This window comes from Zootoca vivipara, chromosome 17, assembly GCF_963506605.1.
Source record: "Zootoca vivipara chromosome 17, rZooViv1.1, whole genome shotgun sequence".
Lineage (NCBI taxonomy): Eukaryota > Metazoa > Chordata > Lepidosauria > Squamata > Lacertidae > Zootoca > Zootoca vivipara.
In genome coordinates, this window is record NC_083292.1 from 37,757,923 (window position 1) to 37,783,124 (window position 25,202).

At 45.5% G+C, this 25,202-nt stretch overlaps 3 protein-coding genes across 4 annotated transcripts in view; 1 reads left to right on the forward strand and 2 right to left on the reverse strand.

Moving 5' to 3' along the window:
* The window catches only part of LOC118076396 (uncharacterized), a 47,405-nt gene that overhangs the window by 17,468 nt on the left and 4,735 nt on the right, over positions 1 to 25,202 (forward strand). The gene's annotated exons all lie outside the window — the stretch shown is intronic.
* Positions 6,441 to 9,250, reverse strand: LOC118076265 (uncharacterized). The gene is made up of 4 exons (XM_035098898.2): positions 9,232 to 9,250; positions 8,606 to 8,950; positions 7,693 to 8,004; positions 6,441 to 6,484 (listed from the first exon to the last, which is right to left on the reverse strand). Exons 1-4 carry the CDS (start codon positions 9,248 to 9,250, stop codon positions 6,441 to 6,443), a joined length of 720 nt encoding a protein of 239 aa, XP_034954789.2.
* Positions 21,357 to 25,105, reverse strand: LOC118076539 (uncharacterized). The gene is made up of 4 exons (XM_035099377.2): positions 25,046 to 25,105; positions 24,105 to 24,449; positions 22,743 to 23,054; positions 21,357 to 22,123 (listed from the first exon to the last, which is right to left on the reverse strand). Exons 1-4 carry the CDS (start codon positions 25,080 to 25,082, stop codon positions 21,981 to 21,983), a joined length of 837 nt encoding a protein of 278 aa, XP_034955268.2. The 5' UTR covers positions 25,083 to 25,105; the 3' UTR covers positions 21,357 to 21,980.

Here is a 25,202-nt window from a genome sequence, read left to right on the forward strand (position 1 = left end):
TAGGCCTCGGCTCCATTTTACAGACTAGGCCTCAGCTCTACAGCCCTTTAAATACTATCCCGAATGGAGCCCTGGGTGGGAGGTGGGGGGAGGAGGGGCCCAAATAGTTCATGGGCTGACGTAGGGTGGGGGGAGCAACTGTCCAACAACCACCAAAACAGCCATTCCACCCCCAAAGCCCAGGCCCAAAGCCTCTCCTGGCGGCTGCATTAATAAACGCCTGGCAGCATTAGGCAGTCGTTCATCATTTCTCCTAACACGCACTTGGGGGCACAGCGAGGGTTTTTCGCTTTATAATTTAGTGGCCGTTGTGTCACATGCGAGGCTCTGGAGGCCATTTTAAGTAAGGGCAGTCGTGCCACTTTTAACCTAGGCTTTATATACTACGACTGATTGCAAGCCTTTGCATCTTTTTAAAACAAACAACCATGCACTTTCTCTCCCCAGTTTAAGTCCTCAGATATCTGCAGTGGCCAATTCCCCCCCCCTCGATTTACAATCCCCTACCTCTCCCCTTGCCACTTCCTGGGTTTTTTATGGCACTGAACAACTCAGGTGCTTCAGAATGCGCCTTCTGTTGCCAGGCCCTTGCAGGGCCAGACAGAGGCCCGGGCCAGGCAGATAATGCTGGCCCTGTTTTAAACCCTTTTGTTACTTTTTTCATTTAACTGATTGTGAATATGCTGACCGAGGCCCCCTTTGGATTCGGAGGCCCGCGCCAAGTGGCCCATATGACCCCCCTCCTTCTGTCTGGGTCTGTCTGTTGCTTACGGGGCTGTGGGGCTTCACTATTTGACCACCCCCCCCAAGTCGGGATTTTTAAAGTAGTTCTCTGGATCCCAGGGCGCATCATCACCCCCGATCCTTAATATAAATATATAGAAATGTTCACGATGCGTGCACAGGGGCCAATGTATGGAGATACAGGGGGGAGGGGACAACAGAGGGCTCAGACAAAAGTAAATACTGGGAAATGGAACCCAGAAACTGACAGTTCCTTCTCCAAGGGTGGGGGCCAATGTTGGAAGATACCGGGGGGAGGGGCCAACACTCCCCAGGGACAACAGAGGGATGGGTATCCTACCGAAACACAGGGATGGACCGGGAGGGAGGGAGGAGGGGCAGGATATGTCATGGATCGGGACAGGGTGGAGGGATCACAGGAAAGAACCACAGCAACGCGTGGCCGGGTCAGCTAATTATCTATATATATAAAAATGTAAAAATCGTGAAAGTGCGGGATCCACTTTTCTCCATAACCGCTTGACCAATCATCCTGAAATTTTGACACAACGATCCAGGCCACTCCCCGAGCGTTGTTAGAAAAAAAAATCCCTCAAATCTCACACCTCTGCAGGTACAAACCTCTTTTTCAACAAAGTAAAACAGCGCCCTCAAGTGGATTCCCTCCCACAGTATACCCCCTCCCTTCCTGGGAAATCTACACCACACCCTCAAACCCCGCCTCCACCACGAGATCCACCACTCACATCCATCCATCCGGCAGAGGTGTTGAAGACCAAACCAACTGAAAACAGGCCTTTTCCAGCAACAAGACCCAACATTGCCAAGTGGAGGTAGGGGCCTGCCTGGGGTGGGGATGGGGGGACGAATAGGGGGCAGGGATACGTAATGGGTCAGAACAGGGTGGGGGAAGACACAGGGATGAAACCTGCCCTCTCCACAGTATCTTGCCTCGACTCAGGGGGACTCTGAGGCTCAGGGGGATCTGGAGGGGGGGCTGTTACCCTCCATTTCACAGACTAACACACAGCAACGTGTGCAGGGCCAGCTAGTGCATTATAACACTGTGACACCAGATGGCACTGTGGAGTCCCATTTTTGCCAACCCGATTTCTCATACGAAGTCTGCAACCCGTTTAACTTAATCGCTTCTTCGATGTGTCTAGATCAGGCTTCCTCAAACTTGGCCCTCCAGATGTTTTGGGACTACAACTCCCATCATCCCTAGCTAGCAGGACCAGTGGTCAGGGATGATGGGAATTGTAGTCTCAAAACATCTGGAGGGCCGAGTTTGAGGAAGCCTGGTCTAGATCCAGCCAGAGTGAAACCAAAAGGGCAGTTTCCTCTTATCCATAACCCCCAGGGGTCTTTCCTGCCCTGCTCTGCCTTTCAGCTTTTCTCTCAGGACACCCAGCTGAATTTATTTGCTCATTGTGCTTACAATGCCGGGCCATCAGGAGCCTTGCCAGGCCTGGCTGCCAGACGCGAGGCGAGAGCGGCGATTCTTCTCACACCTGAAGTGTCGCAGCTACAAAGAGGGGCCAGGCCAAAGCTTTTGCAGAAGCTTCCTGTTTTTATTGTTTTTGCAAGTGAAGAACACTGGCTCGGGGGTGTCAAAACCAACACGGGCAGAAAACCAAAAGAGCAGAAAGATTGACTCGAGCCGACGCTTGGCTTTTTTAAAAAACAACAACAACACCGAAGGCGCCTCTAACCGAGGCTCGTAAGCAGGGACCCATGACGTCCCTGCGGTCAGCGTCGCCCAGAGCTGGATCACAAAGAGCCACCTAGAACACTGTGTTTCTGCTTTCTTTTCTCTGTGCTTCCATGAACAAGCCCAGCCAAAGGATCTAGCATGGTGGTGACTTTACGTTGATGCCAGCAGGACAGTTAGTTCAGCTAAACCTCTGCCACCTGGGTGGAATAGATGCTGGAATAGATGGGCCACTGGCCTGATCCAGCACACTCTTTTTATGTTACTCTGCTCCCTAATCTGGGAGAGACCAGGGTTCAAGTCATCCCACATGGCCATGAAGCTCACTGGGTGTGATTTTGAGAGCCAGCCACTTGCTCTCAATCTAGCCCTACCTCACAGGGTTGTTGTGAGGGAGAAGAACGATGGTGTACACCACCTTGGAGCTCTTGAAGGAAAGAGGGGGTATTAATGTAATAATAATGGTAATTAATAGTGCTATTTTTCTACAAAATGAGGTGCCAGAGCTCACCACGAACTTCTCCCTTGTTCTCTTAGAATGGCAATGGCGTCTACTTGAAGCTGAGTTCCAGTTAATATATGTGTGCGAAAAGACAAAGACCAATAACGAGGGATATAATATTGTTTATAAAAACGTTTATTTTTGTAACATAAAAACATGGTTTATATTCTGCGATATATAGAACTTTCGAATTGAATAATAACTTTATGCATTGTTCTGTTATGTATTCTTTTGTTTACTAGTCTACTTTGTAATATAAAATCTTTAATAAAAAATAAGTTATAATCAGCAGGCAATCAAGATGAATACCAAAAGCAGCAAATAACCTCCAATCTATAAAACTGCAGGCAATGTTGAATGCAGGGGGGGGGGGAACCACCCTTGTCTTGTTGACTGGGGGTGGCCTGATCAGTCATTTTGATTTCTGTCCGTTTCTCATTTTTCCAATCTGTTTTAAGCGATTTTATTTCTTGATAGGAGCTGCCCTGTGAAGGTCAGCCTATAAATACTGCGAAACTGGTAAAGAAATAGACTGCTGAGCAATTTGGAAGGTTTATTGTTTTCCACCCACTTGGTTACAGGGCTTGCCATGGGGAGTGGCAGATCTCTTTCCACCAACCCTCAAAAAAATGCCATTGCATGTGTCAGGATGATGCCAGAATGAGCATCTGTTGCAGGTACAGCTGTACATGCCGAAGTCCCCTCTTTTGCCAGTCTGCTGCATGCTCACCAATCCTGCTCGCTTTTACACCAGGCCAGCTAAAGACTACATTTTCTCCTGCATCCAGGGACATCAACTATTTCCCTTGCAAGGCTCCAGGGCAAGGAGAAGGCAGACGCTGACCTTGGATGCATCCATCAGCAATGCATCCACAATGGGATTTCTGCTTCTCGCTATGCTGCTTAAGGCAGAGGAGCCTTGCACGGCGAGGAGTTGGCAACTCTACAATGGGTTCCACCTTGATCGGGAGTAAGCAGTCAGATTCTGAAAGCTGGCGATTCCCCCATCTAACCAAACCCGACTCTCCTCTTCCATCTCTTGTGCTATTTGTTTGATGCAAAACTTGTCTTACCTCCCGCTGACTCAGAATGGTTGAAATGCCTTGACCAACCTCCCTGCCCCCACATGTACAATTCCCTTATCTGGTGTGAATAAGTCACAAACGCGCAGCAGAAGTGGCTCAGAGTTAGAGACCACAAATGCTTTTTGTCGCAAGCAATGTAGCCTTTCACGATTAAGGTGGAAAGAAAACACCGCATTCTCAAATCGGAGTCTAGCAACTAACGTTTTGCACAATTGAGGCAACAAATCCATTAAATAAAAAGTTTTTTAAAACCTTCCAAACCGGAGTCTAACAACCGATGCTTCTCAAAGGTCCTTCAAAATTTTGGATTTCTTCCCTTGCACTCCTAGTCTTCTCTTCCTCTCATCTTGGGTCTTTGCTTGAAAGTCCAGTTGGGCGTAGCAAATCCCATCCTTTTAAGAAATTTGGAGGAGAGGACTGTTAGTTGGTTGATGGCTTAAACTCAACACCTTTATATCCCATTTGAGAAGGATCCAGACTTCATGCGGACAAGACTCGTGCACATGCTTTTTGCAAGTATATAGTGTATTTTTGTACATTACGTTCACAGATTTGTTCATTTTTAGGCACACCTCTCTCTAATATATTCATTTTTGTGACTGTTGTTTGGATGGAGGAGTGCAATGCAAAATTCGGATGAGTGCAACATTTCAAAGGATTCAAAACAGGTGGATTTGATAGCATGCAAACTGAGCTGGTTTTATACCTCATTCCTATCAGATGTGTGCCCAGATTGCACACACCTGAAACTGTGTACGTCTTAAAATCTAGAGCATCTCAAAACCTATATATGTATATATATTTAAAAGAGTTCCTACCTCTGTTGTCCCTGAAGGTGGAGGCTTGGAGATCTTGGTGTGGGAACCTTGGGGAGCAAAAAAGAAAAGAAAAGAATAATAAGACACATAGGAAAAGCAACAATCCAGAAATAAGAGGGCTGCCCACGTCCTTCTGCGTCCCATATTTGAGCCTGATGTGCAAATCTGTAAATTTCCACTCTCCAAGTCCCTCATTTTTCCAATGTTAAAGTCAGTTCTCCACATTTCTGCAGCAATTGGCATTTTAAAAAAATTATGTATTAAAAAAACCCATGAAGATTCATCAGCATTTTAGTGCAAATTTCCCCTAGTAAACACTTTGGGGGGCGCCCCTTTTACGTCTTTGCAAGGAATCTCCCCATCCTAATGCATCTCTGTATGTTTTCTATCACCGATATATGCATTTTTCTATCAGGTTTGTTGATTTCAATGGGACTACTCTGAGTAGGACTTGGTCCAATGTTTTGTGATGAGGAAAACGGCTGATTCTGCCTATACTGTATTTTTTTTTGTTCAATTTGTATGTCTACTTGTTTTTAACGTTTGTGTAAAACCCTTTTTTGCTCATTAAGCAATATGTACAAATCTTGCTAACTAAAATATAAAATAATTCAGGGGGAATCACAGGCTGCCTTGCCCACTTCAGGCGAAGAAATTTATTTTTACCCTCTGCATAAGGAGAAACTGACACAGGGGATATGTTTTCAGAGTATCTGAAGAAGTGTGCATGCACACGAACAAAGGCTTATACCGAAAACAACTCAGTTGGTCTCTAAGGTGCGACTTTATAATTTTTAAATTCTTTTAGAAGGATTCTTTTAAAGACTTTCTTAGATCATATAACTTTTTTGAAGAGTTGATTCTTTTAAGAGAGTTTTTAGGTTTTTAAGAAGAGTCTTTTTAAAGAATTGTTTTAATTTATTTTGACTACGGCAGACCAACCTGGCTACCTACTTGAATAGGGGATGTTGTTCATATTATTCCCCCTCTGGCCCGGAGTGCGTTCCCCCATATTACCTAGCCTGGAAAGGCCAAATCGGACCCAAAGGAAACTCAGGAAGATGATTAGCAGGGATGCCAATCCTCCTACGATCGCCAAGGACACTTTGTGGGTTAGGCACTTTTCGTCACCATCTGTCAAGGAAGCTTTAAAAAGGAGAGAGAGAGAGAGAGAGAGAGAGAGAGAGAGAGAGAGAGAGAGAGAGAAGATTTGCTTACTCAGAAACGGCTGTTGTTGGCAAAAGAGTAGAGAAGGACATATGGAAAGCCTGGCCTGATCCAGCAGGCCAGTGGCTCAGCGTAGTCCATCATTCTGTTCCCACAGTGGCCAAATGCCCCTAAGAACCTTGGAATCCAGATAGACTGCCCCTGGACCTGGAGGCACCCTAAGAACCTAAGAATAGCCTCGGAGCAGAATCAGGCCCACCTAGTCCAGCCTCCTGTTCTCAAAGTGGCCAACTAGATCCTTGATGGAAGTCCAAAAGCAGAACCCAAGCACAAGAGCACTTGCCCTACTTGTGATTCCCAGCAACTGGTGTTATTCAGAGGCATGCTGCCTCCGGCTGCCTCCTTTCCCCTTATGGGGTATTCCAGAGCCCGTATAGCGTCCTTCCAAGGTTCCCTATCGGTAGGAGAAAATAACAGAGGCCAACCAGAGTATATTGAGAAGCAAAGCAGCTAGTAAGCCTGATCTTTATTCAAGGAACTATTGCAACAGGGTCCCCACTCACCACATGCAGGAGGGAGGAGAACCCTGAACAATGGTGTGGAAGCCCTTATATAGACTTTTAAAATTGCCCACCCTGTAGCCCAAGACCACCACCCCTAAAACATCATACGTGCATCACAGAAGGAAGCGGTCTACAGCAGAAATCCTGTCTGCCAGGATACGTGATAATGGTCACTGATTGCATTGCCTGGGTAGCCTGGCCATTCTTTTGTGACGGTAAATACGTTAGTTCCTGAATTCAGGTCACAGGCTCACTCTATTCATACACAAATATGCCCTTAAGACAGGAATTGCAAGCAAAAAGACAATGGGGAGGTTTCCCTATTTGCTTCCCTTCCTGCAGAGGAATATTTGAAGTCACTGGGAGAGTCAAAATGGCCTCAGGATTGCTCTCCTGTAATATTTCAGACACATGGTTCAAATATTTAGATATGTGTGCATTTGTGAATGTTTATTCTGTATTTGATACCTTAGAATTCTTATAACAGAGAGCACAGGCATTGTGACAACTCCCAACTGACAATATGGCAATTTCAGTCTTTTAAGTTCAGTTCTCCACATTTCCACATCAGATTGCAATTATTTTTTTCCTTTAAAGCCCATATGAGTATTCAGCACTGCTTTAAAGCAAATTTCTCCTAACATAACTCAGTCTGGATGTTGCTTTTCACTAATGCAGGAGCAACCAAACTATTGTCCACGGAGCTTCCTTCAGGTGGTTTTTTGGCATGTACAGTTTGACACGTACAATTTGAATCTTTTGGAATTCAGATTGTCCTGCAATAAAATACAATATATGCGAAATAAAATAGCAACAAAAATACAAGCACTAATCACACAGACTCTAGCCCAGTGTATTACTAACCAGTCAGGAAAGTGTTTTGGGGCATGGGTCTTCAAGAGCCTTTGAGTACTTGAGCAATCTGTGTAAAACTCTGGGCATCGCTTAAAGCAGAACAGGGCAGTCAGCGGTATTATCAATGTAGGGTTGTTGTTTTTCCCCCAGTTAAAATTGACGATGGAAAGAAGACCTTCCATAAGCGACGTTGGTGAAAAAGGCCAGCTGATATTCTTATGGCAGGATGAAAAGATTCACTCACCTGCGTTGAACGCAGCAGTTTTTTTCACACTGGTGCTGGAAGAGTTGAACTTGACTTCACAGGTGATGGTTCTCCCAATGTATTGTGATTCCGTGGGGAGGTGAAGGACACGGACGAAGGTTAACGACCCACGGCTGTTTTTCACCAAAAAGGTCTGGTCCTCTTGCTGGAGACCTCCCGAGACGTCCCAGGACACTTGGACTAAGTTGGACATGCCATGGACCACACAAACAAGTTGGTTCTTGAACTGGGAAGCTGGGTCTTGCTTAGAGGGCTGCAAAAGCATCACTCGGGTGCTCGGAGTATAACTGTCTGATGAGGAAAACAAAGCAAGAGAACAGGGCTGGATTTAGGTTTGAGGAGGCCCTAAGCTACTGAAGGTAATGGTGCCCTTTATATGTGCCGCTGTCCTTTGTCAACGCTTTGGTTTTGGAACAGACTTCGGGAATGGATTAAATCTGAGAACCAAGGTACCACTTTCTGTATATAGAAATGAGCAAACCAGTGATATTTTAGGGAGCAGGCTAGCTGGCGGGGCCCATGACTTACATCATAGGATCCTACGCAACACAAAACACTGTTGCTGTATGATCGGTTTTATTTGCTTTATTTGCCACAAGGCAACATGGGAAAAGTTTCCTTGAGAGGAAGAACATTTCAAAACTTGCTTGCTCTGGAGGGCAACATCAACTTCCTGAACTCAATAAACTATCGATCCACCCAATGTGATTGCAGCCTGGCAGGGGGGCGATGCCACCTCCTTACATCAAAGCAGGAGCTAAAATTCGGCAAGCGTATTGCCTGCAATATATGGGATGATCCTGAGAACTGGCCCTTATTTGACTTTGCCTGAATTCAGACCCTGGTGCCTTTAACACACAGCAACAAAGCTCAGTCAGCCCTGATCTCTTACCTCCAACAATCAGTGAAGATGTTGCATTGCTGAAATGCAAGCCATGAGGATTTTTTTGGGCACAGAGATATAGGCCAGAATCAGAACTCTGCACATTAAGGATCTCCAGTACGGCGTTTCGATGGTTAGGACTAACTTTGCAAGCAAATCTGTCTTTGCGTTTTTTATCACGGCAACTCTTGATTAAAATCGGCATTCCGTGTTCTCTTCTTTTGTACCAGCTGAATAATGCTGCATGGTTGTCAATATCTTCTACAGAAGTGCACGAGATCTGTGCCGTCACCCCAATATCCACAAACTGGAACCGCCGGGTCGGGTGCAGGAGCTGTAAGTGGGCTGGAAACACTGTGGAGGAGAAAGACCACAGGGACCATTAATGGTTGCCGTTTCCCGCTCTGGCTTTTCCTGCAAGAAGACACTGAAGGAGACATCAGGCTGTTTGAGAATCCCTACACTGTCCTGCAACAGAAGCCCTGGAAATAAGACACATGCTGAAGGAGAAGGTGGAAAGTATTTTGCCTGAACTGAGTGTGGAGGAACTCTCTGAGAACATAAATATACAACCCGCTTACTTTCTTATGCTTTAAGTGTTAAGAGTTGGGTAAAAGGAGCAGAAGAAATGTTACCTGTGGAGGACAGAACCATGTACGCGGCCCACAGCATTGTTGAAAGACGCAGCAGCCAGAAGCTCAAAACCCACAGTGGAAAGGTCTAACTTTCTGCCAGCTTCTTGCAGAGGAGCCACCTCCTTGTGGGCGTTGCAATATCTTGATGGGTACCATTGAGGAAGCCGACTGGGGAAGAATCAGTCCTGGGCAGCCCCCAAATGTACTTCTCAGTATTTGAGACCTCTTAAGCACTAGCAAGGCCATGAAAGTTTTTTAATTATTATTTTATTATTTAGATGCACAGATCATAGAAAGCCTTTCTAAAAGAAAGAATACAAATAAGGAATGGGAAAGGAAATGTGGAACAGTTCTTGGGAGTATTATAACATTACATTAACCTCATTAGCTTCGCTGTGATTCCTGCATTGCAGGGGGGTTGGGCTAGATGACCACTGGGATCCCAACTCCAGAAGTCTATCATTCTATTATTCATAAGCATGTTTTTCTGTTTCTGCTTTTTTTTTTTAGGTATCGTATGGAGATAGCCAAAGGGAAATCAAAAGACTCTTGCGAGCATTGTTGATACAGAAATTAAATCTCGTCACTGAATATTTATCATGAGGTCTGTACCTTTGAAGTGTGTTGTTTTGATTTGTACATGAAATATAATGAGGCCGAATTGCAGGTAGGCCTTTGCTTATTTCTGCTTCTGTCTTGGGGATTCTTATAGTACCTTATCGTGCTACAAGTTTCAACTTGGATGATAATGAAGATGAAGATATTTTCCTCCTGAAGGAGCCTGGTGAGGCAACAATAGGCATCTGAAGGAACAATAGGTCTTCTGTGCCCAGCCCTGACATTAGACGTGGTGAGGAACTAACCACAAGGAGCAGCTTCTGGCTGCCTTGAAGCACAGTTAGGCATTCCTGGGTACCAATTTGTTCATTCATTATTGGCGTGTTGAGGATGAATCAAATCACTTTTGATGGATGTTATGAACTGCCCCATGCATTGGTTTAAATCTGTTTTATATTTCATCATATGGGACTCTCAAGAGTCTCCTCCAGCACCATAATTCAAAAGCATCAATTATTTGGCGATCAGCCTACTTTATGGTCCAACTCTCACTTCCATACATCACTACTGGGAAAACCATAGCTTTAACTATATGGACCTTTGTCAGCAAGGTGTTATCTCTGCTTTTTAAGATGCTGTCTAGGTTTGTCATTGCTTTTCTCCCAAGAAGCAGGCGTCTTTTAATTTCATGACTGCTGTCACCATCTGCAGTGATCACGGAGTCCAAGAAAGTAAAATCTCTCACTGCCTCCATTTCTTCCCCTTCTGTTTGACTAAACGACTAAACAACAACAAAAATGTCTGTTTCATCTCAGAAAATTTGGCTTGTTTACCCCTTCATTTATCACATTTGGTGTATGTTTGTGTATGTAAACCACCTTGGGAAGTTTATGCTTTAAATATGCCTGTGCAGATCAAAATTATTAAATAGTATTCCTATGGCTTGTGGGTGTCTCTCCCCCCCCCCCAATTTTCTTTCATAAAATTTATGCATCACTTGAACAATTATGTGGTACTCTTTATTGAGCTCATCTCCCTGCATGCTGAAAGCATATTTGCTGCACTCCTCACAATCCCCCAGAAGTTGCAGGTGAAATAAGTGAGGGGTCTGGCGCAGCCTCATTCATTCTCCTCCTTTTTCAAAACCTCCCTGCTTCTGTGGCTTAAAAGCAAAGGTGCTGAAGACTGCCCTACAGGCCCCATGCAAGTCAGAGGCGGCTTTCGTTTCCCAACCTTTGACTTTCTAACCCACAGAAATTGGCAGGAAATTGAGAGGCGTACGTCACACGCAGCACTTGGATGGAGGAGGGAGCCATTGCTCAGCAGGCCTGCTTTCAAGTTTAGCACCTGAAGAGGACCAGAAGATGTCTTTCCCTCACTTCGTTGGGATCATTCTATTTTATTTGCCAAGTACGTATCTTTATTATCTACGGTATGATATTATTTTTATTAAGAATAACATGAAACAATGCAAACAGCAAATAATGGAGAAATTAAAAAATTGTCCAGTAGTAACTTGGAGACCAACTAAGTTTGTTTAGGGACGCGGGTGGCGCTGTGGGTTAAACCACAGAGCCTAGGGCTTGCTGATCAGAAGGTCGGCGGTTCAAATCCCTGCGATGGGGTGAGTTCCCGTTGCTCAGTCCCTGCTCCTGCCAACCTAGCAGTTTGAAAGCATGTCAAAGTGGAAGTAGATAAATAGGTACCGCTCCGGCAGGAAGGCAAACGGTGTTTCCGTGTGCTGCTCTGGTTTGCCAGAAGCGGCTTTGTCATGCTGGTCACATGACCTGGAAGCTGTACACCGGCTCCCTCAGCCAATAACGCGAGATGAGCGCTGCAACCCCAGAGTTGGTCAAGACTGGACCTAATGGTCAGGGGTCCCTTTACCTTTACCTAAGTTTGTTCTGGGTATAAGCCAGGCATCCCCAAACTTCGGCCCTCCAGATGTTTTGGACTACAATTCCCATCATCCCTGACCACTGGTCCTGTTAGCTAGGGATCATGGGAGTTGTAGGCCAAAACATCTGGAGGGCCGCAGTTTGGGGATGCCTGGTATAAGCTTTCGTTTGCATGCACACTTCTTCAGATACATGCACACGAGAAAGCTTATACCCAGAACAAACTTAGTTGGTCTCCAAGGTGCTACTGAACAATTTTTTAATTTCTTTGTTTATTTTGACTGCATCAGACCAACACGGCTACCTAGCTGAACAAATAATGGGTATTGCTCATCAGCTACAAAGCAAAATACAGTCAGGATGTCTGCAAGGGAGAAAACGATTGCATCATGTCAAGTAAAATAACTACGCCTAAAAGATATCTGAGTTGAGGTTTTTTTTTGTCAAGTTTCCTCCAGGTGACAGTTCATAAAATAAATAAATCAGCATTGAATGCATCAGTTTTGTTTCTCCATTCACCACTTTGCAGTAGGCATCTTTGAAAGCTACAAAACATCATCTCAGCAGATTGTATCCTTATATTGGTTTTGGATTTTAGGCTGAAAACCCTAAACACACTTGCTTGATAGAAAGAACACTGGATGCAGCAAATTTTGGTCCATCAAATTCAGTGATCATGGAAATTACAACCCTTAGATATTATTGTAAATATCTTGCTTGGTTGCAGTTGCTGATTTTGGATCCTTTTGGTCTGAGATTTTGCAGTTGAAGCAAGGAAAGCTGATTGATGAATAGTGTCTAAAATGCCGTGTTCGAAGGACACTCATTTTTAGAACTATGTTCTGAGGAAATTCAGCTGGACTTTAGGCAAGTTAGACGATGTACATGTACTTGTGAGGGGAATACGAATTACAGTGGTACCTCTACTTACGAATGTTTCTACTTACGAATTGAGCTCCGTCCGCCATCTTGGATGCGATTTAGATAGGATTTTTTCTACTTACGAATTTTTAGATAGGATTATTTTCTACTTACGATTTTTTTCTCCCAATGCATTCCTATGGGATTTGACTTACTAATTTTTTCTACTTACAAATATGCGTTTGGAACGCATTAAATTCGTAAGTAGAGGTACCACTGTACTGCTTTTGTTTGGTAAAGCTATACGGTGAAAACATTTTGTAAGCTTCGGTGGCAACGCCTTAAACCAGGCATCCCCAAATTGCGGCTCTCCAGATGTTTTGGCCTACAACTCCCATGATCCCTAGCTAACAGGACCAGTGGTCGGGGAAGATGGGAATTGTAGTCCAAAACATCTGGAGGGCCGAAGTTTGGGGATGCCTGCCTTAAACCTCCACCTGCCTCAGAGCAGCCCCACGGAGGTAGGTCTTTCATCATTCTATCTCGCATAAGGTTGGAGCAAAACGGTCTCCAGTAAAAATTAAGTTAAAACGAATGAAAATAAAACCAAACAGCATTGGTTGCTCACTTTCTCATTTTCTTCATTTACACTGGTGCAAGAAAATGCACCCAATGAGATGGGATGAAACCGTAGGATGTCTTTTAAAAAAATAAAGAGTATAAGTCCGTCTTGTAAAATGCAGCTGCATTTATAGCTCACTTTTTTATAGCTTATTCAAATCCGAATATTCGTGTTCTTACATTCCTATTTTTAAAGCAAAAAAAGAAAAGTGTGCTACAAATATTCCACCTTAGCTAGAGCATTAAGTAAAGCTTTGTTTGGGTGGCTCAAGTAATGGGTTATAGAATAAGCATGCCTGCTGTTAAAATGCATAAAACGGACCGTCGCCAAAGACCCATGGTCCATAATTTGTGAGGTAAATTAATAATACCAATGCTGGTTCCAAGAAGGACTGTGGATAAATTCACAGTCTGACATGTATGAATCTTTCCCCTTTGCTCATTTTCCTACCAGCTCACCACATGTTCTTTTGCTTCCGTTTTATAGCAGCTCGGTCACAGGGAGATTCTGCTGGCCCTGATCTCGGCATTTCCTGGAGACACGGCTGACATCCCCTGCACCATTCCGAATGAAACTTTCTTATGGTACAAGGAGGAAGAAGGCAAAAATCTGCAGGATTTACCAGAGTTCACGATACGCAAAACAGGTACAGGGCAGGTACTCAAGCCAAGGGCACGATCTGAGGATCAGCGATGTGCAAAGGAACGACTCTGGCTCATGAGAGGGACTAGGCTGGTCATCTCAGGTGAGTGCCTTTGAAGATTTAGGCGGGAAATATCAGCATTTATTGAATGTATGTTCTGCCTAGGGATCAGTAATCGAGCACCTGCAAGCAGAAGGCCTCAGGTCCCATCCCTGAAGGCACCTCCAGGAAAACTTTGGAAAAAGACTCCCGGCCTAAACACTGGAGAGCTTCTTTCAGCCAGTGTTGACCCTCCTGAGCTGGATGAATCATTGGCTCTCCCTGAAACCATCCATTTCCTTGACTGACCTCCAGTGAGAGAGATAAGCCAGCTTGGTTCAGGTTTTCTCTTTCTGTAAATGGTTCAGCATATATAATATCTGCAAGCATCTTCTGTGGTTTGCAGTTCAGTTTCCTCTTTGAGATGTCGCTTCCCTGTGCTGAGCTCAAGAGACGAGGCGGGGAGAAAATCTAACCCACTGTTTGGTGGCTATTGTTCGGTGGGGTCAGTCTGAATGATGCCCTGGAATCCCATATCTATAGGCGTAGAATGCATAAGTTTGCCAAACCAGTCCCTTTATCTAGGTCAGGGGTTGGCAAGGCTTAAGCAGCCTGGGCCGCTTCACTCCCCCAGAGATCTCTCTATGGGTCGGATCGCGCACATGTGTTTTCTGCACGGAGGAGGTGTCTGCATGTGCGCACACATGCGCAGACACTGTTTCTGGCGCGAAGGAGGTGTCTGCAGCTTCCAGTTGGCTGCAGGAGCTTCCTGCAGCCGATAGGAAGCCCCACCAGCGCTGCGGAAGTGAGCTCCTGAGCTGCGCCGCACCGGTTTAGTGCATATTCTTTCTAGTTAGTATGTGAAGGGGTTAAGACCATAGAGCTGTGTGTTGCTGAGTGCCTGGAATGCCTGAAATCTCTGGCCATTCAGAGATTGTGGCGTAACACAAACTTTCTCAACGTTCTTTTAGGTGCTTTGAGAAGTCTTTTTGTCGTCATGCCATCCTCCTCAGAGCAGGCTCAGTTGAACCATGCAGTCCCCCTTCCCTGTGTCTTCTTTAATGCTGACCCCAAGGGGGATTTTAACACCTGGGATACGAATGGGGAAACATCTCAGGACCAGAATTACATTACCATGGCAAACGGAAATGGAGACTTCAGTATCTGGAGTGTGAAGCTGATTACTCCAACACAGGTGCCTTATACCTGTTCAGAGAAGAGAAATGTTGGTTCTCCAGCAGTTATAAACACAGTGTCAACCAGCCCAGGTAGATTTGCATTGAATAAGCTCTTCAACGGGGCAGGAAAGAGTGTCAGACGAAAGCAAAGAGAAGAAGAAGCAGGGAACAGATATGACCCTGACTTTTGTACAGGAGGCTACATCCCACCACACCTCTTTCATCCAGGTGTGAGGAACCTTTGCCTCTCCACCCTTAACATAACAGGGTTGTCTCAATTTTCTGAGCAGCACAGATGAATCATTTTGGTGGTGATTCATGAGGGATTCCCCGTTTCCCACCCCTCACTGCTTCAACAACAGAGGCTCTCCCTGTGCTTCCATACAAATGGAAATAAACCTCCAGTGTCCAAATTGGACTTGTCTCCAGGGTACCTCAGGGCTCTGTGTTCGAAACCTATTGCCACCAGTGGCCAGTGGAGTCTCCCTCCCGTGGATCCCTACTGCTACAATTTGCCTCCCTTGGCTTCACTAACCAGCCCTTTGTATGACAGGAGGAAAAGCAAACAGTTTCCTCTTCCACAGGAAAGCTTTCGTTCTCGCCTCTTAGTCACACCTCTGAAGGTACTGAGACACTGCCCGAGTCCACGAGCGTTTAGGCACATTTAACTTTATTATTTAACTTGAAAACATGAATTTCTCTGGTTCTTAAAAGTGCATATCTTCTTTTCATATAATACAGACTTGTTAACACATCCCCTGCATCTTGATAATAACAGTTACAGTATAACCTTTCTTCCCATCCACCCAAACCTAACCTCCTCCTCCTCCCTCTCTAACCCCCCACTCCCCCAACTGCCAACCCCCAACTGCCTTTCAACGGTTGTTCCCCCTCCATTTAGAACGCTGTCTAGCTCCGCCTCCCAGGGAACACCTGCCTATCATGGGAGTGATAGGTTAACCCATGATGAACCGGAATCATCATCAGGCACTATTCCGCCACACGAGTCTGCTCAGGAAACAGAGAGGAGACATCTGCTTACAGGGTTGACATATTTTGAAAAGTAACAAAACCAGGGCACCCTGAAAGTTGTTTAGGAAGGCCCCAAAATTGTCTGGGAAAATCCAGGTGGATGGCAGCCCCGGTTTCCTAATGTTTCTTCTGGTTATCCGAGGACAGGCAGCACCCCAGTCTTGTTGCTTCTAGGTAGCTAAGAGGACATTGTTTTGGATGCTTTAGTTGAGATTCCTGCCTTGCAGGGGGTTGGACTAGATGACCCCTGGGGTCCCTTCCAGCTCTGCAGTTCTATGATTCTATGAAATCGAGAGTCTTTGCTTAACACCGTTCTTTGCCAATGGCCAGTCTAGTTGTTGACCCCCGTTTCCCTCTCCTTCTCATTGACAGAGAACTGCTTCTCCATACTATATTTTGGGGTGCCCTGCGTTGTCGCCACCATCCTCCTGATCCCACTCTCGGCCCTGTTCTTCAGAAAACTTCTTCACACAGGTAATCCTTTTGTAAGGTAAACTGTGGTCGTTATTCAAGGGGCCATGAAGTGTGTGAGGCAGACTGGGAGCTAGGAGCAAGTCCCACGGAAGTCGATGGGACTTGCTTCTGAGTAGACCGATAAAACGTCCCTTCTTTTTTTTCTTTCCTCACAGGGAATGCAGAGAAACCAGGAAATCAAATACCCATGAGCGAGATCCCACAGGTAAACTCTGGCTTTGTATACTGAAATTTCAGAAATATGTGTGTTACTGTATTTTGCAGGAGGGTTTGGAAGGAATCAGTCCAAATTTTGGACAACCCAGGAACTCAGGAGGCAGATAGGCAGACACACAGAGAGAGCATACTGGTAGCGGCAATTTTGGCAATTTGGGGGGGGGGGATAGCTCTAAAACCTCTGTTTTTTATTTTGCAAAAAAAGAAGAAGAAGTGAACAACTCCTCTGTCCAGATTTCTGAAATATGGCAACCCTAGGTAGTACAGAAGTGTGGGTTGCATTTGAATTTTGGGTGTGAAAAGGCTTGTGAATGATCGCCTATGGTGAGGCGGAATCTTATCCAGGTGACTAGGCATTGAAACTTTCCTCAACTGAAAGAGAGTTTAAATGTGGTTTGCAAGCTGCCCAGGAAATGTTCATTGATGGTGGGTAGTAATTAAGGGTGGTGGTGGTTCAGACTACTTGGAGTAGAATTCACTTGGATACAAATTATTGTCTTAATCATCCTTATTATTAGCCAGGCCTTTGATATTCAACCAATACCAAAGTTGGGGGGGACGGGACGGACAGGTGAGCTGGCAAAAATGCTTATAGTCCGCCAGTGGCCATAAACACTTTTACTAGGCTGTAATGTTCTACTTTGAATATATCCTTCTCTGGAAGTAACTTTCTAGTGGAAACTACCCAAGGTAACTAAAAAGTTTTTTTTCCCTTTTCTTTTCAAAAATTACCATTCCCCCCCCCCCAACACCCACTCATGCAAAAGAGATAAACATTCTAGTAAAAGCAACAAAAGTTCATTTGATTTTACAAAAGTTCATTTGATTGTGAGAGGCCTATAACTGCTCTGCTTCCCTCCCCTTCCAGACAGAGTATGCAGAGCTACGTTGCAACAAATGAAGTCCGGATCAAACTGGAGCGATAAAGTCTGGTGGTGAAGAAAGAAAAGCAAAATTAAGACTTTCGTAGAATTGCACTGTTGCAAAGGGCCACCTAGTCCAAGCCAACTTTGATATCGTTTAACTTGCTGAACATAGATGCTTGTATTAAATATTTTTTCCCCTATTATCTATATTGCTTATGTCATCCCCAAACTTCGGCCCTCCAGATGTTTTGGACTACAATTCCCATCATCCCTGACCACTGCTCCTGTTAGCTAGGGATCATGGGAGTTGTAGGCCAAAACATCTGGAGGTCCGCAGTTTGGGGATGCCTGGTCTAGATCCTAATTTTTAAGCATCTCAAAATGGCCCAAGTTCCTTCTCTCTGTGTGTAGAGCTGCCTTTTCCCTAGAGCAAGACAGGAGTCCTGGCTCTGTCAGGAAGGCTGTGACTCAGTGGAAGAGCATCTGCCTTTGCATGAGGATAGTCCAGGTTTATCGCCAGAAATCTCCATTTAGGACTGAAAAAGACTTCCGCCTGAAGCATGGAAGAGCTGCCAGCATGCAGGAACTGCTTTCCAAAGTGCCTACTGGAACCAACCTTAGCAGGAGCCAGAAGAAACCACGGATTCCGAGAGGACCTTTAATAGCTGCTATTGGTTGCAGTAGCTGTGGAGCCTCTCTGTGCAGGGGCAGTATACCCCTAAATCTCATCTGCTGGGGTCAGACATTGGAGGGCTCTTGCCTTTGTGCCTTAGGAGCATCCTAGGAACACCTGTCCTGCCTGAAAAGAGGAGGCAGGGACAAATTGCTGCACTGCAGAGGGTTAGATTAGATGACCGTTGGCGGTCCCTTCCAACTTTGAAATTCTCTGAAGACAGTGCTGAGCTAGATGGACCTCAATGGCCTGACTCGTAGAAAGTATCCTTCTCTGCTCCTATCTAAATCAGCCATTTGTTCAGACCCATGAGGGCTGGAATCTTAGTTTGTTATTAAGGGAAGAGCCGTAGATGATTGACAGGACACCTGCCTTGCACAAAGAAGGTCCCAGGGTGCCTGAGACCTTGGGTTGCTGGATGGACTAAGCCAAAATGGCAAAGATGACTGCGACGATCAGAGCATAGCTGCCAAGTTATCCCTTTTTTAAAGGGATTTCCCCTTATGCTGAATAGGCTTCCTCGCGAGAAAAGGGAAAACTTGGCAGCTATGGATCAGAGATCAGGATGAGAAAAAGTTTGAGTAGGATTGGAAGAAATTTATAGACTATTTAAAAGACCACTGTAAATACATTAAAACGTTAGCAGGTTTGATATAACATTCATGCAGTTATATAATTGGAAATTAAGACAAATAAAAGGGAGAACAATGAGTTTTGAGGTATAATGAGATGCAAGAAATTATGGGGGGAAGATTGGAATACGGATTGAAAAAGTATTGAAAAAGTATTGAATTTATGAATTATTGTGATTATTAAATTTTGAAAATGAAATAATTAGGAAAAAAGGAAAGCCTGGGGAGCTGCTGCCAGTCAGTGTTGTTGAGAATGCTGAGCTCAATGTTCTAAGGCAGCTTCTTGTGAGCCTAAGCCAGGGAAGAATTTAGCTGCACAGACAGCGCTGGGGGCTTCCGACTCCACACCCTTTCCTGTGGGCAAAAGAGTCCCAAGTGCAGCAAGACTGGCTCAGACCCAAAGACCACCAACAGTGTTTCAACCCTGACCGTAACAAATGTGGTCAAACAGCCTTGGGCTCCTTCACCCTCTGGCATGCGCTAAGGCAATGAATGTGGCTTCTTCCGATCCTGCTGCCTGCAAGTGATAACATCTCTTGCTTGCTCATCTTGGTCACAGGCTGCTGAGACGTAGAAAACTGTTGTCAGTTTGCATTTGCCTCCTTCTGGTCCTCTCTGCCTGGGAACTGCTCTGCCCTGACGATTCGTATGGCCAAATCTGGGAGAGCAGGTTCTCCCTTTAAGGAGAGCATGGGTTGCGGAAGGGTTAACAAGACGTTCCCTGGTTTGTTTGGCCGGTCAGTTTGGATGGCCACTGAGGGTATTGTTGCTGGGGAGAATGTTATGTTGCAATTATTTAATTAACAGGCACAGCCTATATGTACTGGGCAAGCAGCTTGCGGTTTCACTTTTGGTGCTTGCAACGGATCTCCCGCCCTCCCTCCCTATATTTAGGGGTTTTTGTTTGCGCATGACATTGCTGTGCCTGTCATGGGGTCGTCCGTATTGATGCGGGGGCCTAGTAGGAATTTTGCCACTTGGCTGATTGGCTGGTGCCTTGTGGTTTTTGCCTACTACATAGCAAAATGTCACAACTTGTAAGTTTGGCAGTTAGGCATTGGTTCAAATTAGATGGTGGAGGGGTACAGATTTGGCTGGGCCTGCCCCTCAAAATTGCTGCTGCCTTTAGGGGTACTCCGATAAAGGAATCCTGGGGCTCTACATGTTTGTCCGTACCCCTGGTAGGGGTATGAGCCTCGGGGAGCATCTGGGGGAGAGGTCAAGGGCGTGGTGCCTCTCTCAGAGGGTGCTTACCTATCCTGACTTCCCCAGTACACTAGGGGAGTCAGATCTGTCCCCGGCGGGGGACAGATGGCATGGGAACCAATGCCTAAGCAACCACTCACATCAGTTGTATTTAAATAAAGTTGTGGCCAAAATTAATGCCCAAAACCTTAAACTTCATTTCTGTGTGAAGTGTGAGTTATTTGGTGGGAAGTCTTGGTACCTCGACACGCAATAGTTCCAGCAGCGAGGATGGCCATGGTCGGGCATTTGCCGAGAGTCCACAACCCAGCAGGGCCACTGGATTGAGGAGAAAGGCCCGAAGGATGAGGCTGTCTTGGCCTAAACTTCTGGAGGAAGGACTCAAACTCGGGTCTCAGTTTACTGCCAGACTTTTGATTGCTGAAATCAGAGTGATAAATGAGCGAGGCAAGGTTTAAAGGCATAGCGGGTGAATTGCACGGCGAAGCACAAATTGGGATGTTGATAGAATCCTAGAGCCGCAGGGTTCAAAAAGGACCCCCCCCCCCCCCGCAATGTAGGAATCACAGCAAAAGCATCCCTGACAGGCACACCACCTTGGGTTCGTTGGAGGGAATTATAATAATATATAAAAATATAATAAAGTAAAATAAATGAATAATAAAATTCTTTATTTTATTATGAAAACGTAGTTTTCAACAGAAACTGAAATGCAAAGAGCATTTGAGGATTCCTCTTCAGCAAAATCATGGGGGGGGGAGCCTCAGGACCCAGGGCCAACTGTGCATCCCTGTCTGGCCCCTGAGACTCTCCCTAGGCCACAATCCTCTCCTCCGGGCCATGTTCCTCACTGGCCCCGCCTCACACCCTCCTTGAGGAATTTTGCCCGTCCCAGGATGTGTCCTTGAAGCCTGACAGTGCCTCTTGCTTGCCTGGATGGTAGAAAAGAGAGGCAGGCAAGAGTGCGTGCAGAAACCAGCCTACCATTCAAAGGTAACATTTCCATTGTATTGCTCCACCTTCTTTTCCTCTGGCTCCTCCTACCACTGGCATGTGGCCCCGGGAAGGTTGCTCAGAGGAAATGTGGCCCTCAGGTGATAGGGGTTCCCCACTGTTATAAGAAAAAACTGCTCCTATATGGGGTATCCAAGAGCCCATATAGAGTCCTTAAGGAGGTTCTCTATCGGTAGGAGAAAATAACAGAGGCCAACCAGAGAATATTGAGAAGCAAAGCGGCTAGTAAGCCTGATCTTTATTCAAGGAGCTGTTGCAACAGGGTCCCCACTCACCACATGCAGGAGGGAGGAGAACCCTGAACAATGGTGTGCAAGCCCTTATATAGACTTTTGAAAATGCCCACCCTTTAGCCCAAGACCACCCTCCAAAACATCATACGTACATACATCACAGAAGAAGGTGGTCTACAGCAGAAACCACAGACACGTGGTTTATATACTTAGGTATGTGTTTGCCTTGTACATTTATGAACATTTATTTAAATATACAGTATAAGACCTTAGAATTGCTATAACACCACCCTGAGGTAAAGCACCTGAAGAACCCTTGCAGTGCTAATCCCCTCTTGCTGCAACCCTGGACACACACAAATAAAATTCCTGAAAGGGGGAATAATTCCATACCTGTCCTGCAGCATGTGAAAATGACATTTATTTGTTTGCTTAAACTTCCAGCACTGCACTTTGCAGTGCAATGGAGAGACAGACAATGTGTAAATATATTCAGTTATACGGTGTTCTAACTTCTGCCCACCCCCTAAGATATTATATATAAACCCCCTAATAATCCTGCGGATTTCCTTCTGCATAAAGCGACATGTTGTCCTCCTTTAAGTTATTCCTCGGATGTGATTCCCGATGCCATTTGGGAGTCGGAAGGGTAAAATCGAATCCAAAGGAAGTTTAGAGGAAGCAGCAGCAATGCCAATGTATCCAGGACCCATGTATATCTGAAGTGGCACTGAGGAATTTTTGCATCTACAGGGGAAATTTTACAAAGATAAGAAACATCAGATTAGTTCTCTTAGGACTTCCTTCTCTGGACAGAGAAGTCTTAACAGTCTATCTCCTTGTTTCACTTCTGAATTACACCACCAGCCTCGCAGATAGTGACTGATACTTGAATATTTTTCTGCAGCCTGGGCACTGGTGGTGTTTGACACAGCTGTGGTATGATGCCATTTTCTATATTTATTTATATTGTACTACTAGGGGCTGCACCCTTGTTTGTCCTGCTTGCCAGTCCCCCACCCCACCCCACATATTAACTCCCTACAGCTTCCCCTTCTCACCCCATTCTGCCACTAAGATCGTAGCTCAGCTGGCTAGAGCGTGGTGCTGATAAAGCCACGTTTGCGGGTTCGGTCCCCGTATGAGACAGCAAAATATTCCTGCTTGGCAGAGGGTTGGGCTAGATGATCCACAGGGTCCCTTCTGACTCTATGAGTCTTTGAAATCACATTTCCCCCTTCAGACGTCTCCTTCTCCCACTCCTTAGCTGAGCTAGGTGGACCCAAGGGTCTGATTCAGAACAAGGCAAGATCCTCTGTTCCTATGTCTTATGGTAGCAAAGTCAGTGGCTTGCAGAATTACTCACCTGCGTTGAACGCAGCAGTTTTCTTCACGCTGGTGCTGGAAGAGTTGAACTTGACTTCACAGGTGATGGTTCTCCCAATGTATTGTGATTCCGTGGGGAGGTGAAGGACACGGATGAAGGTTAACGACCCACGGCTGTTTTTCACCAAAAAGGTCTGGTCCTCTTGCTGGAGACCTCCCGAGACGTCCCAGGACACTTGAACTAAATTAGACACGCCATGGACCACACAAACAAGTTGGTTCTTGAACTGGGAAGCTGGGTCTTGGTTAGAGGGCTGCAAAAGCATCACCTGGGTGCTTGGAGTATAACTGTCTGATGAGGAAAACAAAGCAAGAGAACAGGGCTGGATTTAGGTTTGAGGAGGCCCTAAGCTACCGAAGGTAATGGGCCCCTTTATATGTCCAGCTGTCCTTTGTCAACGCTTTGGTTTTGGAACAGACTTCTGGAATGGGTTAAGTTTGAGAACCAAGGTACCACTGTCTGTATATAGAAATGGGCAAACCAGTGATATTTTAGGGAGCAGGCTAGCAGGCGGGGCCCATGACTTACATCATAGGATCCTACACAACACAAAACACTGTTGCTGTATGATCGGTTTTATTTGCTTTTTATCTTATATTTTGGATATGTACATCCAGGTGTTTTTTTCCTTTAATTTTTTTTTGGGGGGGGGGGCAAGAGAGTGGGGCCCTAAGCTATGGCTTGTTTAGCTTATAAATCCGGCACTGCAAGAGAATACAGCAAGGAGGACCACCTATGGATAACAAAGGCTTCAGAATTTCATCCTGGTGTTGGGCTTTTTGCCAGGAAATGGTGGGGGGTTTCAAGGGAAGTTTGTGTGAGATTTCTCAGAAAAGATGCTTAGGAACTCCAGATCAATGTCCTTAAAATACAGATCACAGTCACCAAAAACACACTTCCCATGCAGTGCTCATTTGGAGATAAGACTCTGGGGTGTATTCTGGGGTAGTTGGTTCATACGGAATGCGCATCGGAAACCCTGCAGCCTGGGATGTTTTACAGTGCACGGGGGGGGGGGGCATGCCTAGGAACGTCTTAGCCCACAAAGCAACATGGGAAAAGTTTCCTTGAGTGGAAGAACATTTCAAAACTTGCTTGCTCTGGAGGGCAACATCAACTTACTGAACTCAATAAGCTATAGATCCACCCAAATGTGATTGCTGCCTGGCAGGGGGGCGATGCCACCTCCTTACATCAAAGCAGGAGCTAAAATCCGACAAGGGTATTGCCTGCAGTATATGGGATGATCCTGAGAACTGGCCCTTATTTGACTTTGCCTGAATTCAGACCCTGGTGCCTTTAACACACAGCAGCAAAGCTCAGTCAGCCCTGATCTCTTACCTCCAACAATCAGTGAAGATGTTGCATTGCTGAAATGCAAGCCACGAGGATTTCTTTGGGCACAGAGATATAGGCCAGAATCAGACCTCTGCACATTAAGGATCTCCAGTACGGCGTTTCGACGGTTAGGATTAACTTTGCAAGCAAATCTGTCTCTGGATTTTTTTTCACGGCAACTCTTGATTAAAATCGGCATTCCGTGTTCTCTTCTTTTGTACCAGCTGAAAATTAATGCATTGTTGTCAATATCTTCTACAGAAGTGCACGAGATCTGTGCCTTCACCCCAATATCCACAAACTGGAACCGCCGGGTCGGATGCAGGAGCTGGAAGTGGGCTGGAAACACTGTGGAGGAGAAAGACCACAGGGACCATTAATGGTTGCCGTTTCTCGCTCTGGCTTCTCCTGCAAGAAGACATTGAAGGAGACATCAGGCTGTTTGAGAATCCTTACACTGTCCTGCAACAGAAGCCCTGGAAATAAGACACAAGCTGAAGGAGAAGGTGGAAAGTATTTTGCCTGAACTGCAGAAAGTTTCAGAACTCATAAATATTCAACCCACCAAGTTTCTCAGGTGCTCAGACTGATTCCAGACTGTCGTTTGATTTGTGGGTGAGATTCAGTCCCATCCTGGTAAAATCTAGGTTACAATTAGAGCAGAGTTTGTATTCTTGCACAACACCCCCCCCCCCAAAAAAACAAGCCACCCCATAAAATAATTACAGTAAGGAAAGTGATGGGAAGAAGCACTTGAGAAGTGTAGGGAAACTATTGCTCGGAGTGATATTGCAGACAAATCAGAGCTGAAATACAAGAAGTAGACAACGTGGCCTAAACTCCCTTTTGTGCAAGCAAATCAGGATGAATGCTCAACAAACAGGGTTTGTCTGGAAGCATCCCAAGAGTTAAGAGTCAGGTAAAAGCATCAGAAGAAATTTTACCTGCAGAGAATAAAAAGAGGTACGCGGTCAGCGGCATGGCAGCAGCCAGAAGCCCAAAGCCCACATCGAATGTGCAGCAGCTTTAGTGGGGGGAAAATATATCTAATGTGGCGCTGGCTTCTTGCAGAGAAACCACTTCCATGTGGGTGTTGAAATA